This window comes from Artemia sp. Qi Xiang Cuo, chromosome 2 (assembly GCF_049724085.1).
Source record: "Artemia sp. Qi Xiang Cuo chromosome 2, ASM4972408v1, whole genome shotgun sequence".
In the NCBI taxonomy this organism is placed as follows: domain Eukaryota; kingdom Metazoa; phylum Arthropoda; class Branchiopoda; order Anostraca; family Artemiidae; genus Artemia; species Artemia sp. Qi Xiang Cuo.
The window spans coordinates 2,943,212-2,959,379 of NC_142795.1; the positions used below are offsets into that span (position 1 = coordinate 2,943,212).

At 34.3% G+C, this 16,168-nt stretch overlaps 1 protein-coding gene across 1 annotated transcript in view; it reads left to right on the forward strand.

Annotated features, from left to right (window-relative positions):
• Positions 1 to 16,168, forward strand: part of LOC148954802 (uncharacterized) — an 85,426-nt gene that overhangs the window by 37,097 nt on the left and 32,161 nt on the right. The window contains exon 2 of the mRNA XM_089107945.1: positions 9,097 to 9,257. Coding sequence (XP_088964071.1) covers positions 9,097 to 9,257 — 161 coding nt within the window. The remainder of the gene's footprint in view (positions 1 to 9,096; positions 9,258 to 16,168) is intronic.

Sequence of the window (16,168 nt, forward strand, 5' to 3'; positions counted from 1 at the left end):
GATTATCTGCTCCTCTCAAATATAAATTCGTGAGAGCGAGAAAATTTGTTTTTGATTGTGCTGCGCACGATCATTTTCTACGAGTCTTGGGGACTCTAACTTTCAAAACCTAATGCGGATGCCATACGATAGAGACCATGGTGGTTCTACGGTAGAGACGTGTGGATGACGACGAATCCCGAGCCAAGTGGTGGAAGTGCAGGCAATGGTGGAAGAAAGAAGAGAAGATATAAGTTTGGTGATTTTGAAGTTGGTGTTATTTATTTTATGTCTGAGTTTCCAGCCAATCCACCGGGGATGCAAGCCATTTATCTTAGGAGGGAGGTGTTGGAACCGTTGGTCCTAGTTTGTTTCATATAAATGCCCTTCCCAGATTCTTTTCTTTTGGTCCCTTAATTATTCTCTTTCCCCCTAGTAATAATTATTAATTTTCCCTTAATTTTGGCTGCGCCATTTTCTTTCCTTCTTTAATTGCGTAGTTTGGGAAACAAACCATGAGGGTTTAATTGCACAGTTAGGGATGATTTACCATAGCTATAAAGCTACTTTCAGCGAAGAGGTTTGGTCCGAATTGTGGGGGGGTGAAAGAAGGGGCATAAAGCAAATCCATTTGAAGTAGGGCAGTAATTTGTAAGCCTTTGGATTGGCTGAAAAAATTCACCCACCACCCACCGCAGACACGCGGCGAGCGAACTGGGGGAAAATTAGAAGTGTGATTTTCAGTTCTGTTTTATTTGTGATTGAATACAGTAAGATTTCTTATACTATATAATCTTTGACTTTTTATCCTCGGTAACCCAAATTAACGGTAACCCAGAAATATTAACGGTAACCCAGGGCAGGTACCCTTGGCCTTAAAGTGGCCCCTTTGACCGTTTGATCACGTTATCGTACCCTAAGGCAGGGTATATTGTAAATCGGGTACTGACATACCCGATAGATACCGAACCATTGGGGTAATCCTGGGTATCCCACTAATATTTGGTGCCGTCAGGGGCTTCCCCCCTCTAGTAAGTGGCATAGCACTATTTTGCAAGAAAAAGAGCTGTTAACAGAATTAATAGTAAAAGAATTCCGTGTTTTCGAAGAAATTAATTAATTTAGCCTACAGAGTAGCCTATTGCGATTACATTAATAAAATCGTATTAAACATCTGGGCTGTGCCTGGCTAAATAATATTAAGTAATAAAATTGAAAAATTAATAAACCAAGCGAGTAAATAACTGTTGAAACAAAGAAGGCGGCGCTGCTCATGTAAAATCGGCAAATTAAAACGCGACAAATTTTCACAAAAAAATCTAAAGAGACATTGGTAAAGGAATACGTCAAGTAAACCTTGAAGTAATGGCGGACAAACGGAGAATTCAAACAAGATCAGGAAAAGGACAGTTGGAAGAAGTGGATAGGAATTCGAAAAAAACAACCCCGGGGAGACAAAAATCGTATTCAGACGCATCGCAATTGTATGCGACTCCCGCTGGAAATACCCTAAGAAAAACACCATCAGATAGAACCTTATATGACTCAGGGGTGACAGGTTTGGTCCGAATTGTCGGGGGGTGAAAGAAGGGGCATAAAGCAAATCCATTTGAAGAAGGGCAGTAATTAGTAAGCCTTTGGATTGGCTGGAAAAATCCACCCACCACCCACCTCAGACACGCAGTGAGCGAACTGGGGGAAAATTAGAAGTGAGATTTTCAGAAGTATATATCCACCCACCGCAGACACGTGGTGAGCGAACTGGGGGAAAATTAGAAGTGTGATTTTCAGTTCTGTTTTATGCGTGATTGAATACAGTAAGTTTTTTTATACTATATAATCTTTGACTTTTTATCCTAGGTAGAGTCCTAGGAGATAGTTAGAAATATTATCGGTAACCCAGGACGGGTACCCTTGACCTTAAAGTGGCCCCTTTGACCGTTTGATCACGCTATCGTACCCTAAGGCAGGGTATATTGTAAATTGGCTACTGAGATACCCGATAGATGCAGAACCGTTGGGGTAAGCGCGGGTATCCCACTAATATTTGGGCCGTCAAAGGGCTTCCCCCCTCTGGTAAGTGGCATAGCAATATTTTTGCGCTATTTTTGCACCAATAAGTAGTGACCCCCGTACCTTAAAGCCCCAATAACACCCCATCGTCAAATTTCGGGTATTAGCATTCAACGGAAGGTCAAAAGAAGACAGGCATACTCTTCAACTAATATCATAAACCATATCTTGTCTACGTGCAGGAACTGTTACCTGTGTAAAAATAATGTGGTAATAGACAGTGAAATTGCTGGAAAAATAAAAAGGACATTGGCAGAAAATATCACTAAGGAATATAAAGATGAATCCATAAAAAACAAAGTGCTAGCCAACGTTATTGCTACTATTTATTATATAGCCATTGAACCTAATAAAAGCAAAGACGAAATGTATATTGAACATTTAGGTGACACCCCAATAAAAATAGTGTATGACAAAAAATGGAATAAGGATTATTCTACTGATTACAAACTATTTGAGAAGACAATAGCTACAGCATCAAGGGAGAACATGATGAAGTATGGAACAGATTCAAAATGTCCAAAGTTGTTCAATGACATTAATAATGTATAATAATGTATGCAACATATTTTTTATGTTAATATTCTACATGTCATTATTTCAATAAAATATTTTAGGCATTACTTTGACATATTTCCGTTATATTTAGGGTATGCTAGAACGTAAAACGTTTAGAATATCTATTAAAATGTTGGAGATTTAAGAAAAGGAATTTTCAGAAATATAGATACTACTACTAACAGGCTCATAGCGGATATATTATAAAATGAGATAGGTTGAAAGAACTTTTACCATAGTCTGAGAGAGAGAGAGATGAGCTGAATTTTTTAGCTCAAAAATCTCCAGAGACAAGCAAACATCCCGTCCAGACGCACAGGCAGAGAGACTTTTCAGTTTTCAGAAACAGGAACATCCACGTTTAAAATACATCTTATTTTATTAATATTATTTGATTTTTAATCAAGTCATAACAAACTCTTTCTTAAATTCACCTCTTGGATACACAATACAGAAATTTCATTCGAGAAATTAGGAAAAAATTGTAAGTAAGTAACAAACTCTTTTTTGAATTCACCTCTTGAATACACAATATGGATATTTCATTCAAGAAATTATGAAAAATTGTAAGTTAATACCAAACTCATTCTTGAATTCACCTCTTGTATATACATTACACAAAATTTCATTCAAGAAATTATGAAGAAATTGTAACAAACTAACAAATTCTTTCTTGCATCCACCTCTTGGATATGCAATATGGAAAGTTCATTCAAGAAACTATGAAAAATTGTGAGTAATCAAAAAACTCTTTCTTGAATTCAGCTCTTGGATACACGATGTGGAAATTTCATTCAAGAAATTATGAAAAATTGTAAGTAAGTAACAAACTCTTTCTTGAATTCACCTCTTGGATACACAATACGGAAATTTCATTCAAGAAATTATGAAAATATTGTAAGTAAGTAACAAACTCTTTCTTGAATTCACCTCTTGGATACATAATATGCAAATTTAATTCAAGAAATTATGAAAAATTGTAAGTAAGTAACAAACTCTTTCTTGAATTCACCTCTTGGATACACAATACAGAAATTTCACTCAAGAAATTGTGAAAAATTGTAAGTGAGTAACAAACTCCTTCTTGAATTCGCCTCTTGGATACACATTGGAGAAATTTTATTCATGAAATTATGATAAAATTGTAAGTAAGTAACAAACTCTTTCTTGAATTCATCTCTTGGATAAACAATACAGAAATCTCATTCAAGAAATTATGAAAAAATTGTAATTAAGTAGCAAACTCTTTCTTAAATTCACCTCTTGTATACACAGTACAGAAGTTTCAGCCAAGAAATTATGAAAAATTGTAAGTAAGTAACAAACTCTTTCATGAATTTACCTCTTGGATACTCAATACAGAAATTTCAGCCAAGAAATTATGAAAAATTGTAAGTAAGTAACAAACTCTTCCTTAAATTTACCTCTTGGATACATAATACAGAAGTTTCATTCAAGAAATTATGAAAAAACTGTAAGTAAGTAACAAACTCTTCCTTGATTTCACCTCTTTGATACACAATACAGAAATTTCATTCAAGAAATTATGAAAGAATTGTAAGTAAGTTACAGACTCTTTCTTGAATTCAACTCTTGGATACACAATACAGAGATTTCTTCTCCAGCATGCTGAATCCGAAAGTGCAATTTTCATGGAGATTCTTTGACCTTTTAGGATTAATTTACACTAGGTTACGTGCGCGCACGTAATTGTGAATTTTTTGCAAAATTTTTCATAATTTCTTGCATGAAATTTCTGCGTATACAAGAGGTGAATTCAAGAAAGAGTTTGTTACTTACTAAAAGTTTTTTAATAATTTCATGAAAGAAATTTCTGTATTGTGCATAAAAGATGCAAATTCAAGAAGGAGTTTGTTACTTCCTTACAATTTTCTCATAATCTCATGGCTGAAATTTCTGTATTGTCTATCCAAGAGGCGAATTTAAGAAAGAGTTTGCTACCTACTTACAATTTTTCATAATTTCTTGAATGAAATTTCTGTTTTGTGTATCCAAGAGGTGAATTCACGAAAGAGCTTGTTACTAACTTATAACTTTTTCATAATTTCTTGAATGATATTTCTGCATTCTTTGTCCAGAAGGCCAATTCAAGAAAGAGTTTGCTACCTACTTACAATTTTTCATAATTTCTTGAATGAGATTTCTGTATTGTTTATCCAAAATCATGGAGATTCTTTGACCTTTTAGGATTAATTTACACTAGGTTACGTGCGCGCACGTAATTGTGAATTTTTTGCAAAATTTTTCATAATTTCTTGCATGAAATTTCTGCGTATACAAGAGATAAATTCAAGAAAGAGTTTGTTAGTTACTAACAATTTTTTCATAATTTCATAAATAAAATTTCTGCATTGTGCATCCAAGAGGCGAATTCAACAAGGAGTTTGTTACTTACTTAAAATGTTTTCATGATTTCATGGCTGAAATTTCTGTATTGTGTATACAAGAGGTGAATTTAAGAAATAGTTTGCTACCTACTTACAATTTTTCATAATTTCTTGAAGGAGATTTCTGTATTGTTTATCCAAGAGGTGAATTCAAGAAAGAGTTTGTTACTTACTTACAATTTTTCATAATTTCATGAATGAAATTGCGGTATTGTGTATCCAAGAGGTGAATTCAAGAAAGAGTTTTTTACTTACTTACAATTTTTCACAATTTCTTGAATGAAATTTCCAAATTGTGTATAAAAGAGGTGAATTCAAGAAAGAGTTTGTTACTTACTTACAATTTTTTCATAATTTATTGAATGAAATTTTCATATTGTGTATCCAGGAGGTGAATTCAAGAAACAGTTTTTTACTTACTTACAATTTTCTCATAGTTTCTTGAATGAAATTTCCATATTGTGTATCCAGGAGGTGAATTCAAGAAAGAGTTAGTTTCTTACTTACAATATTATCATAATTTCTTGAATGAAATTTCTGCATTGTGTATCCAAGAGGTGAATTCAAGAAACAGTTTGTTACTTACTTAGAATCTTTCATAATTTCTTGAATGAAATTTCTGTATTGTGTACCCAAGAGATGAAATCAAGAAAGAGTTTGTTACTTACTTTCAATTTTTTCATAATTTCTTGAAAGAATTTTCCATATTGTGTATCCAAGAGGTGCGTTCAAAAAAGAGTTTGTTACTTACTTACAATTTTTCATAATTTCTTGAATGAAATTTCTGTATTTTGTATCCAAGAGGTGAATTCAAGAAAAAGCTTGCTAATTACTTACAATTTTTTCGTAATTTCTTGAATGAAATCTCCATCTTGTGTATCCAGGAGGCGAATTCAAGAAATAGTTTGTTTCTTAGTTACAATTTTTTCATAATTTTTTGAATGAAATTTCCATATTGTGTATCCAGGAGGTGAATTCAAGAAAGAATTTGTTTCTTACTTACAATTTTTTCATAATTTCTTGAATGAAATTTCTGTATTGTTTATCCAAGAGGTGAATTCAAGAAAGAGTTTGTTACTTACTTACAATTTTTCATAATTTCTTGAATAAAATTTCTGTATTGTGTATCCAAGAGGTGAATTCAAGAAAGGGTTTGTTACTTACAATATTTTTCATACTTTCTTGAATGAAATTTCTATATTGTTTATCCAAGAGGTGTATTCAAGAAAAAGTTTGTTACTTACTTACAATTTTTTCATAATTTCTTAAATGAAATTTCTGTATTGTGTATCCAAGAGGTGAATTCAAGAAGGAGTTTGCTACTTACTGACAATTTTTTCATGATTTTATGAATAATAACTCTGTATTGTGTATCCAAGAGGCAAATTCAAGAAAGAGTTTGATACTTACTTACAAATTTTTCATAATTTCTCGAATGAAATGTCTGTATTGTGTATCCAAGAGGTGAATTACGAAAGAGTTTGTTACTTACTTACAATTATTCATAATTTCTTGAATGAAATTTCTGTATTATGCATACAAGAGGTGAAATCAAGAAAGAGTTTGTTACTTACTTACAATTTTTCATAATTTCTTTAATATAATTTCTGTATTTTTTATCCAAGAGGTGAATTTAAGAAAGAGTTTGTTACTTACTTACAAATTTCATAATTTCATGACTGAAATTTATGTATTGTATATCCAAGAGGTGAATTCAAGAAAGAGTTTGTTTCTTACTTACAGCCCTTGGACTATCCCCCCTCCCTAAAAAGTGTTAAAGTTTTCATAAGTTGCCTACATTGTTTAATATTTCCACCAGCTAATTTTGAAAAAGAACGGCATAAGAATGTACTCAATGAGCCCTTGGATCATCCCCCTCCTCCCTAAAAATATTACAATTTTCATAAGTCGCCTATATTGTTTAATATTTCCACCAGCTAGTTTTGAAAAAGAAGGGTATACAAATGTACCCAGTGAGCCCTTGGATCATCCCCAATACCCCTAAAAAAAATATTTAAGTTTTCATAAGTCGCCTACATTGTTTAATATTTCCACCAGCTAATTTTGAAAAAGAAGGGTATAAGAATGTACCTAATGAGCCCTTGGATCATTTCCCCACCTCCCTAAAAAATATTAAGTTTTCATAAATTTCCTTTATTGTTTAATATTTCCACCAGCTAATTTTGAAAAAGAATGGCATAAGAATGTAACCAATGAGCCCTTGGATCAGCCCCCTCCTCACTAAAAAAATATTGAAGTTTTCATAAGTTGCCTACATTGTTTAATATTTCCACCATCTAATTTTGAAAAAGAAGGGCATAAGAATGTACCCAGTGAGCCCTTGGATCATTTCCCAACTCCCTAAGAAAAATATTAAAGTTTTCATGTGTCACCTACATTGTTTAATATTTCCAAAAGCTAATTTTGAAAAAGAATGGCATAAGAATGTACCCAATGAGCCCTCGGATCAGCCCAGTCCTCCCTAAAAAAATTCAAGTTTTCATAAGTCGCCTACATTGTTTTAAAAGTTTTCATAAGTTGCTTACATTGTTTAATATTTCCACCAGCTAGTTTTGAAAAAGAAGGGCATAAGGATGTACCCAATGAATTCTTGGATCATCCCCATCCCTTAAAAACATTAAAGTTATATAAGTTTCCTACATTGTTTAATATTTCCACCAGCTAATTTCGAGAAAAAAGGGTACAAGAATGTACCCAATGAGCTTTTGGATCATCCCCCACCTCCCTAAAAACAATATTAAAGTTTTCATAAGTCACCTACATTGTTTAATATTTCCACCAGCTAATTTTGAGAAAGAAGGGTATAGATTCATCTAAAATTTTATTTCTGTGTCTAGTTCGCGCATTGACAAAATAGAATAATTCAACGTTTCACGAACGTCTTCAACCTCTATCCTATTTTCTACCTGTTTAAATTAGTTGGTCAAAAATGTGTTTGGAAATAGAGGTTTCGACGAGCACAATTTTTATTCAATGGTGATAATTTTCTTTTTAATATTGATTTTATTTTTGGATGTTTGCATGAACAGTTGAAGTGGAAGTGGAAGTCATAATTAGGAAACATTTAGACCATGGGGAACTTTTAAAAGGATAACATACTAAATTGTCATATTTGATAATGTTAGGCAAAAAAGTGTCAGAATTGAACGTTCAATTCGTTCGCTTGTCTAACTCTCAAAGTTGAGGTCTGAATGACGTTCTGATAACTTTTTCTTACACATCTATAACTCTTAATGGAGCCTCTATATTGAAAAATGGAATTTGTGTATTATAGCTACCACAACCTAGAAATTCTAACTTTTTCCTGTTCAAATAATCCCTAAAATGTCAATTGATCTCTGACGGTTTCTTTTTTGTGGCAACTGTGCTTCAAAAGAACTGATATGTTAGGCTTGAAGCGCTAACAACTTATATAGTTGGAATCAAAACAAAAACAGTTATTGCATAGCTCGATTTCGATAAAGCGTATTACGTAAATCCAGGCTAATAATTCCTAGAACTCAAGTGATGTCACTCCCGGTAGTATGTTAAGAGCTTTGTAATTGACCTAGAAATAAGGGCTTGTGGCTGTGACGTCACTCCGTATAGGAGTGGGACCCCTTCTCCTACTAGAAACACACACACATGTATATATATATATATATATATATATATATATATATATATATATATATATATATATATATATATATATATATATATATATATATATATATATATATATATATATATATATATATATATATATATATATATATATATACATATACATATATATATATATATATATATATATATATATATATATATATATATATATATATATATATATATATATATATATATATATATTTATATATATATAGAAAATTATCGAGAAAAGTTTTTCTTCAAAACGGCCCCATATTTTTTTTTATAATTGGCGTCCCGGGATTTTCTAGCCTGAAAAACTGTCTAGATAGGCTACGATTTTGAGAAAATTCATTATGAGCCTTAGACGACAAAGGAGAACCAAATATTGCAAGATGTTATTGTATTATTTTTCTTATTTTTCTAGACTGTCCTTTGTCAGGAGTAGATCAGCGACTATTTTATTGTCCGTCACCAAGTAGGGATGGCTTTTGGAAATGCATAGAAGATTTCCAGCTCTGCGATGGGAATATTCATTGTCCAAATGGAGAGGATGAAATGCCAGTTCCCTGTTTGTTCTATCAAGTGGTAAGAATCTTTTATTTGTATAGAAAACTTTTAAGTTTAATTTTAGATTAACAAAAAAGAAAACGATTTAAATTGCCTGAAAAGCGTGAAACATTTCAATAACCTTTAGGTGGCTTCATCGACAGAAGTGGTGCAGGTTGCCAAAAGTATTACCAAACCCTTAGAATTTTTTTTTCTTTCCGTTGATTAAATGCTACAGCATAGTCATCAGTCCTTCGAAATTTTTCAGATGGTATGTACCAAGATGAATCTTTTCTTCAACAAAAAGAACGATACAAAACATGGTCTGAAACTACGCTAATAAAAAAAAAATTCTTGGTAACGAACTGTAAGTTAGGAGCAATTCGGGTTAATAGTAGCCAAAACTCTAAAAAGGGAGTTTTTATTACAATTAATACGTCAAAAGAATTGTCTGTTAAAGCTGATTCCGAATATTTAAAATGCATTAAGTTGGAAGTTATATCTTAAAAGCTACCCTATTATAGAGGTTTCAAGTTCCTATCTGCAAAAATGTGGAATTTCTTCATTTCTCCCAGAAGAATGATTAAGGATGCGTGTTTGATTTGTTTTTTTTTTTTGAGGGGAATAGTATCGACCAAATGGTCCTAGAGGATCGAGAGAGGGTTCATTGAGACACAAATCGAAAAGAGGTATAGGGGAGGGGGGCAATGCATGAGCACCGTCAGGAAACTTGTCCCAGGGGAAGCAGGTGACACCAGAAACTTTGTATTTATCGAAATTTGAATGGAAATATTGGGTTTTATTTTTATATATTTTTTAATATTACACAGTTGCTAATAGAAAAAAACTTAACGTAAGGAGCGACTCGTGCTAATGATAACCATAGCTAAAAGATAGAACTTTTATGAGAACATATGCACTAAACAAATTGGCTTTTTATGGTGATTCCAAATATAGGAAGTTCATTAAGTTGAAAGTTACTCATCACAGGTTAAGAGATAGAAAAAATGTGCCAAATTTAAAAAAAAAAAGAGTAAGTAACCCAAGAAAAGTGAGTGGTTTTGATGAAAATTAAGTTACCAAATTCAGCACATAGGAAAACTCTTTTGTAGATGTTTCAATACTTTTTCTACAAAAAAAAATCACTCACTCTTGAAAGTTATATTTTTCTTTTGAGAAGGACGGTCACGTATACTTTTTTTTATACTTTCTTTTTCCCCAGGGATGATAGAATCAACAAAATGGTTCTACTATATCGAATGGTTTCAGAATATCGTAGAAATTGATCCCTAGCCCCTCTCTATTCCCGGTAATATTTTTTGTCTACGCCTTTAATATTGGTGATGGGTGCGATAACACCCCTCTCATTGCGACAATCTTTTTCTATGTAGCATAAACGATTGTAATTACTTGCTTACCGGCACAGAGGTGGAACAAAGGGGCAGGACATCCTGATCATATCAAGAAAATATTCTTGGGGGGAGGGAAGGGGCAAGTACTACACAAAGCTTTATTTTCACTGAGTTTAAAATTTCTCATCTCTGATATTATACACAATTTTTAATGTCTTCTCGTTTCCAGTGGGATGTCATCCCCCCACTGGCGTCCATGGGGAACATCCCTATTAAACCTGTTCGTTAGAAGCATTCGCCCTAAAAACTTTAGAAATGATAACCTTATAAATAATATCTGATCTTCCACCCCCCCCCTCACCTTTCTAATAAACATTTGAGCTGTGCATTTTTTTTTATCATTCTCAAAGCTCTGTTTTACGAATATTAGACTTGAGTGTAAATAACGGCAGTTGATAACGGCAGTTTTTATATGGAGCGAAGTTTTCAGTAAAGTGTAAGCAACACTTTAGTGCTACCAGGCGATCGGAAGCAGCATAGTCGATCTCTCGTTAGGATAATTTCTGCTCGTTCTTAGCATTTCATAATCTTTTACTTTTAATTCAAATAACTAATTTAAAAAGTTGAACCGGGATAAAAACAAAAGCTCATTTATGCCGAGTCACAAGCGCCTAATTTACGACTGATTTCTCACCTGTTCATGTGGTTCCCTCTAAAAAATTAAATATAAAAAAATTCAACTGAAAGCAAGGAGCAACATTAAAAATTAAAACGAACAGAAATTATTAAGCATATGAGGCGGTTCTCCCCCACTTCAATACCTTGCTCTTTACGCTAAAGTTAGAATTTTGTTCCAATTCTTTAAGAATGACTCCTGAATCACAAAGACCGTTTAACTAGAATAAATAGCTCTTTTGAAAGTACAAAAAAAAAAACTTTAGCGTAAAGAGGAAAGTATTGACGGGGGGCGAACCGCCTCATAAACGTAATAATTTCTGTTCGTTTTCAGTTTTAATGTGGCTCCTTACTTTCAGTTGAAAGACACCTGTTTTTTTATATTTAATTTCTTACAGGTAACCACTTGGACAGGTGAGAAACCAGTCGCGTTTGGTTTTAACCCCGGTCAACTTTTTAAAATAGTTTTTTGAATTAAAAGTAAAATGTTATGAAATGCTTAAACCGAGCAGAACTTCGAGATTCTAACGAGAGATCGACTATGCTGCTTCCGATCGCCTGGTAGCACTAAAGTGTTGCTTACACTTTACTGAAAACTTCGCTCCATATAAAAACTGCCGTTATCAACTGCCGTTATTTACACTCAAGTCTAATATTCGTAAAACAGAGCTTTGAGAATGATAAAAAAATACACCGCTCAAATGTTTATTAGGAGGGTGGGGGGGGGTTGGAATATCAGATATTATTTATAAGGTTATCATTTCTAAAGTTTTTAGGGCGAATGCTTCTAACGAACAGGTTTAATAGGGATGTTCCCCATGGACGCCAGTGGTACGATGACGTCAGTAGAGATGAACTATCGACTCCAGGACGAACACATGTGCTGCCATCTACAATTGAGTCTAACGCTGTACGAACATAATTTATTCAAGGATTATTGATCGAGTCTAATGGGGCCAATGCCCCTTTTCAAGGTCGATTTATTTGTTGTTTCTAGGTGTAATGACTCCGGGGCGAAGTTTGCACATGCGCATTAACGGGAACAATGTATTGATCCACTCGAAGGGGAAGTGGATTTCTGAGAAATTGATTTACATAATCGGTAGGGAATGTATTGATCGAGTCTAACGGGAACAGGGTCACGTGTCTTTTTCCAAGCCAATCAGGGAGTCGGAAATAATAGCGGGACAGGATTGCATAGAATATAAAGAAAGGATTTTTGCTATAGTTTTTATTACTGTGTGAATAGAATTCAAAGGAGTGAGAACAATTTGACTTTACTCATTAGGATATATTAGTAATAATGATGAGTGGAATGTTTACCCTATTAGAAGTTGACAGTGGAGTTGGTAGCAATGATGCAAGAGCACCAAACATTGCGGTGGAAATCACGAGAGGATCACGGCTTTGTCTGGAATGGGATGAAGTATATGCAAGATATGTGATATCCTTGAGCAAATTTAAAATGGAGGATCAATTATGCTTTGCTGCAAAAGTTGATATAGCACATGTGAATAGACTTGAATGTTCTTTAAGGGCATTAGTGAAGCATATCGAAGACAATAAGCTGTATCGCTAATTGTACATGTCTAGTATTATTGTTGTAATTATACAATAAAATAGTTTCGAAATCGAAAATGTTCCCTTTCTTTTTGTTAGAATGTTAGGCTAACAAATCATGATCAGTCTAGAGTGAGCAGTCAGAGTGAAAGGATTGAAAAATGAATACTACTACTAATCCTATTAACAACTCACCGCAGCACAAAGCCACCTGAGGCCAACACAGCTACGCACGCTCCTCCGCCACCAAAATCTATTCAAAGCCTCCCTTTTTACACCCGCCCACGAAGTTCCCATTTCCTTTAAATCTTTCTTTATGACGTCCTCCCACCCCAGACGGGGACGACCTGCTTTCCGTTTAGCCCTAGATGGTTGGCCGAAAAGAACAATCTTCGGCAATCTGTCATCCATCATCCGCACAACGTGCCCTAACCACCTCAACCTTTCTTTCATTATAGCCCTAGAGAGCTGTATTGAACCACATCTTTCGTATAGCCTATTGTTTGAAACACGGTCAGTCAGCCGGGTACCCAGAACAATCCTTAAACAATTTCTCTGGAAAACCTCTAGCAAATCTTCATCCACTTTACGGAGCGTCCACGCTTCAGAGCCATATCTGACCACTGTCATCACTGTAGCTTCTAATATTCTAATCTTGGTTTGCAGACTTATCTTCCTATTCTTCCAGACTTTTTTTAACTGTGAAAAAACACCCTGAGCCTTGGCTATTCTATTTTTAACATCTTCACTACTCCCACCATCTTTACTAATAATACTACCAAGGTAAGTGAAGCTGCCCACCTGATCAATCTTTTCATTACCCAACGTCACCTTTTCATCTTCACTTATTCCTAGCCTTAGTGACTTAGTCTTCATAACATTATTTTTCAAACCAATTCTAGCACCCTGAACTCGCAAAACCTCTAAAACTTCATTCATTTTGCTCAAACTTTCATCTAGGATGCTTAAATCATCAGCATAATCCATGTCCAGGAGACCTTTCCCTCCCTATTTGATTCCGTGGTCTCCCATTGCCTTACCTGTGCTCCTTAAAACAAGGTCCATCAAAATAATCCATATAAAGGGGGATAAAACACAACCCTGATTAACTCCTGATTTAGCACAAAACCAGCTGCTAACCTCATTTCCTACCTTAACCGCAGCAGTGTTATTCTCGTATATAGCACTAATCACTTTAATGTATTTGTCTGGTATACCATACAAGGATAAAAACTTTATTAAAGCTCTTCTATCAACAGAATAGAACGCTTGCTCATAATCTATAAAACTGAGGACCAAAGGTGTTTGAAAACGCAGGAACTTCTCAATTATTAGCCTAAGAGTGAAAATTTGGTCGACACATCCTCTACCTTTTCTAAAACCGCACTGCTCTTCCCTTAAAACTTTGTCTACGGCATCTCTCAGTCTAAAAAGTATCATACTACTAAGTAATTTGCTACCTATAGAGACCAGACTAATGCCTCGATATTTACCACACTAACTTTTATCACCTTTCTTATAAAGTGGCTTAATTAAGGTTTTCCTAAAATTGTTAGGTTCTTTCCCTTTTTCAAAAATCATATTCATAATCTTCAATAACTTATTTCTAGCCTCAGAACCACCATATTTAAGAAACTCATTTACCACCCTATCAGCACCTGGAGCCTTATTATTCTTTAATTCTTTTTAGTACTGTTGCTAATTCCTCCTCACAGAACAAATCTTCCTTCACATCCAAGGTATCACAAACTTTTTCATTTTCCTCTATATTTTTTCCTGCAACTCTATCTCGGTTAAGCAAGTTCTCAAAATGTTCTGCCCATCTCTCTTTAGTTTTTTCCTTATCGCTAATTGCTACCCCATTCCTATCTTTAACTGGGACAAGTCCGGATTGACTACTCCCTCTCAATTTGTTAACGTGCCAGTACAATATTTTACTATTATGCCGTTTAACTGCATCTTCCAGATCCTCGGCAATTTTATCCATGGCCTCCACTTCAAACCTCCTTAGTTCATATTTTAATGCTTTCTCCACTTCCTTTACATTTCTTTTGTTTTCATACGATTTATCACTCAGATAATTCTTGTACAAGTCCTTTCTTCTTTCTATTAAACATAAAGCTTTTTCACTAATATTCTTAGCTGCAGTTCTAGCTTTCTTCCCTAATGCACCTTCAGAAACTTCACAAATTATTTTTCTAAAATTATTCCAATCATCTTCCACATTATCAAATTTTAAACTTTCAAGTTTAGCATTCAACTATTCCTGAAAACTTTTTCTCAAATTCTCATCCTGGAGTCTACCAAAATCATAACTTCTCGGAATGTAGTTACCTTTTCGAAATTTCAGCTTTAAATTAACCCTTGACACAACTAGATGGTGATCTTTACTTTTAAAATCAATAACAGCACTCCTATATACCCTAGTATCTTGTATTGATCCAGCCAGCCTTCTGTTTACTATAACATAATCAATAAGGTTTGCTGTCTTACCGTCACGTGAATACCATGTTAACTTATGAGCCATTTTATGACCAAACACCCTATTGGTTATAACTAGATTTTTATACCTACAAAATTGCAGAAGTCTGTATCCATTACTGGTTTCTTTTCCTACACCAAATTTACCCAGGCTGGGATACCATCTATCCCTTTTTCTACCAGCCTGGGCGTTAAAATCTCCCAGTAATAACATCATATTTCTACCTGGGACCTTGTCTATTTGCTCCTGTAACTGTAAGTAAAATTCATCTGAGTCACTAGTATCTCCGTCAGTCGGTTCTACAGGGGCATATACTACTATAACTGATACCCTGAACTTTCTAGTCATAAAATGAGCAATTAGTATTCTATTAATAATACCTTCCCAGCCTAAACAAGACTTAGCAGCTTTCTTATTCATCATGAGCCCTTCTCCCTGCCAATATACTCCATCCTTCCTGCCTGAGTAAACAAATTCTATATCACCTAATTTCATGATTCCTACCCCTGGGATATGAGTTTCTGAAACTCCTATTAAATCCAGTACGAATCGTCTGAATTCGTCAGTCAAAATGCCGATACGATAGTCATTTTTTAACGTCGTAACATTCCAAGTTCCAATTTTCATGTTCTTTAAATCATTGAAATTATTTTTACATCAGGATAAGCAAGGATCCCGAATACCAGTGCAGGACGGGGATCACATATTTTCTCAAGTCTACACCGAAGTGCTTAAGCCGACTTAGAACCGGACAGCAAGAAGTCCCTAGGACCTCCAGTATGAATGGAGGCTTTGTGTAATCCCGGGCCCATCTTGGTCACAACATGGTTTTCAGCACTTGGCGATGCTCTTCTATCAACAAGAGTCGAAATCCTGCACAG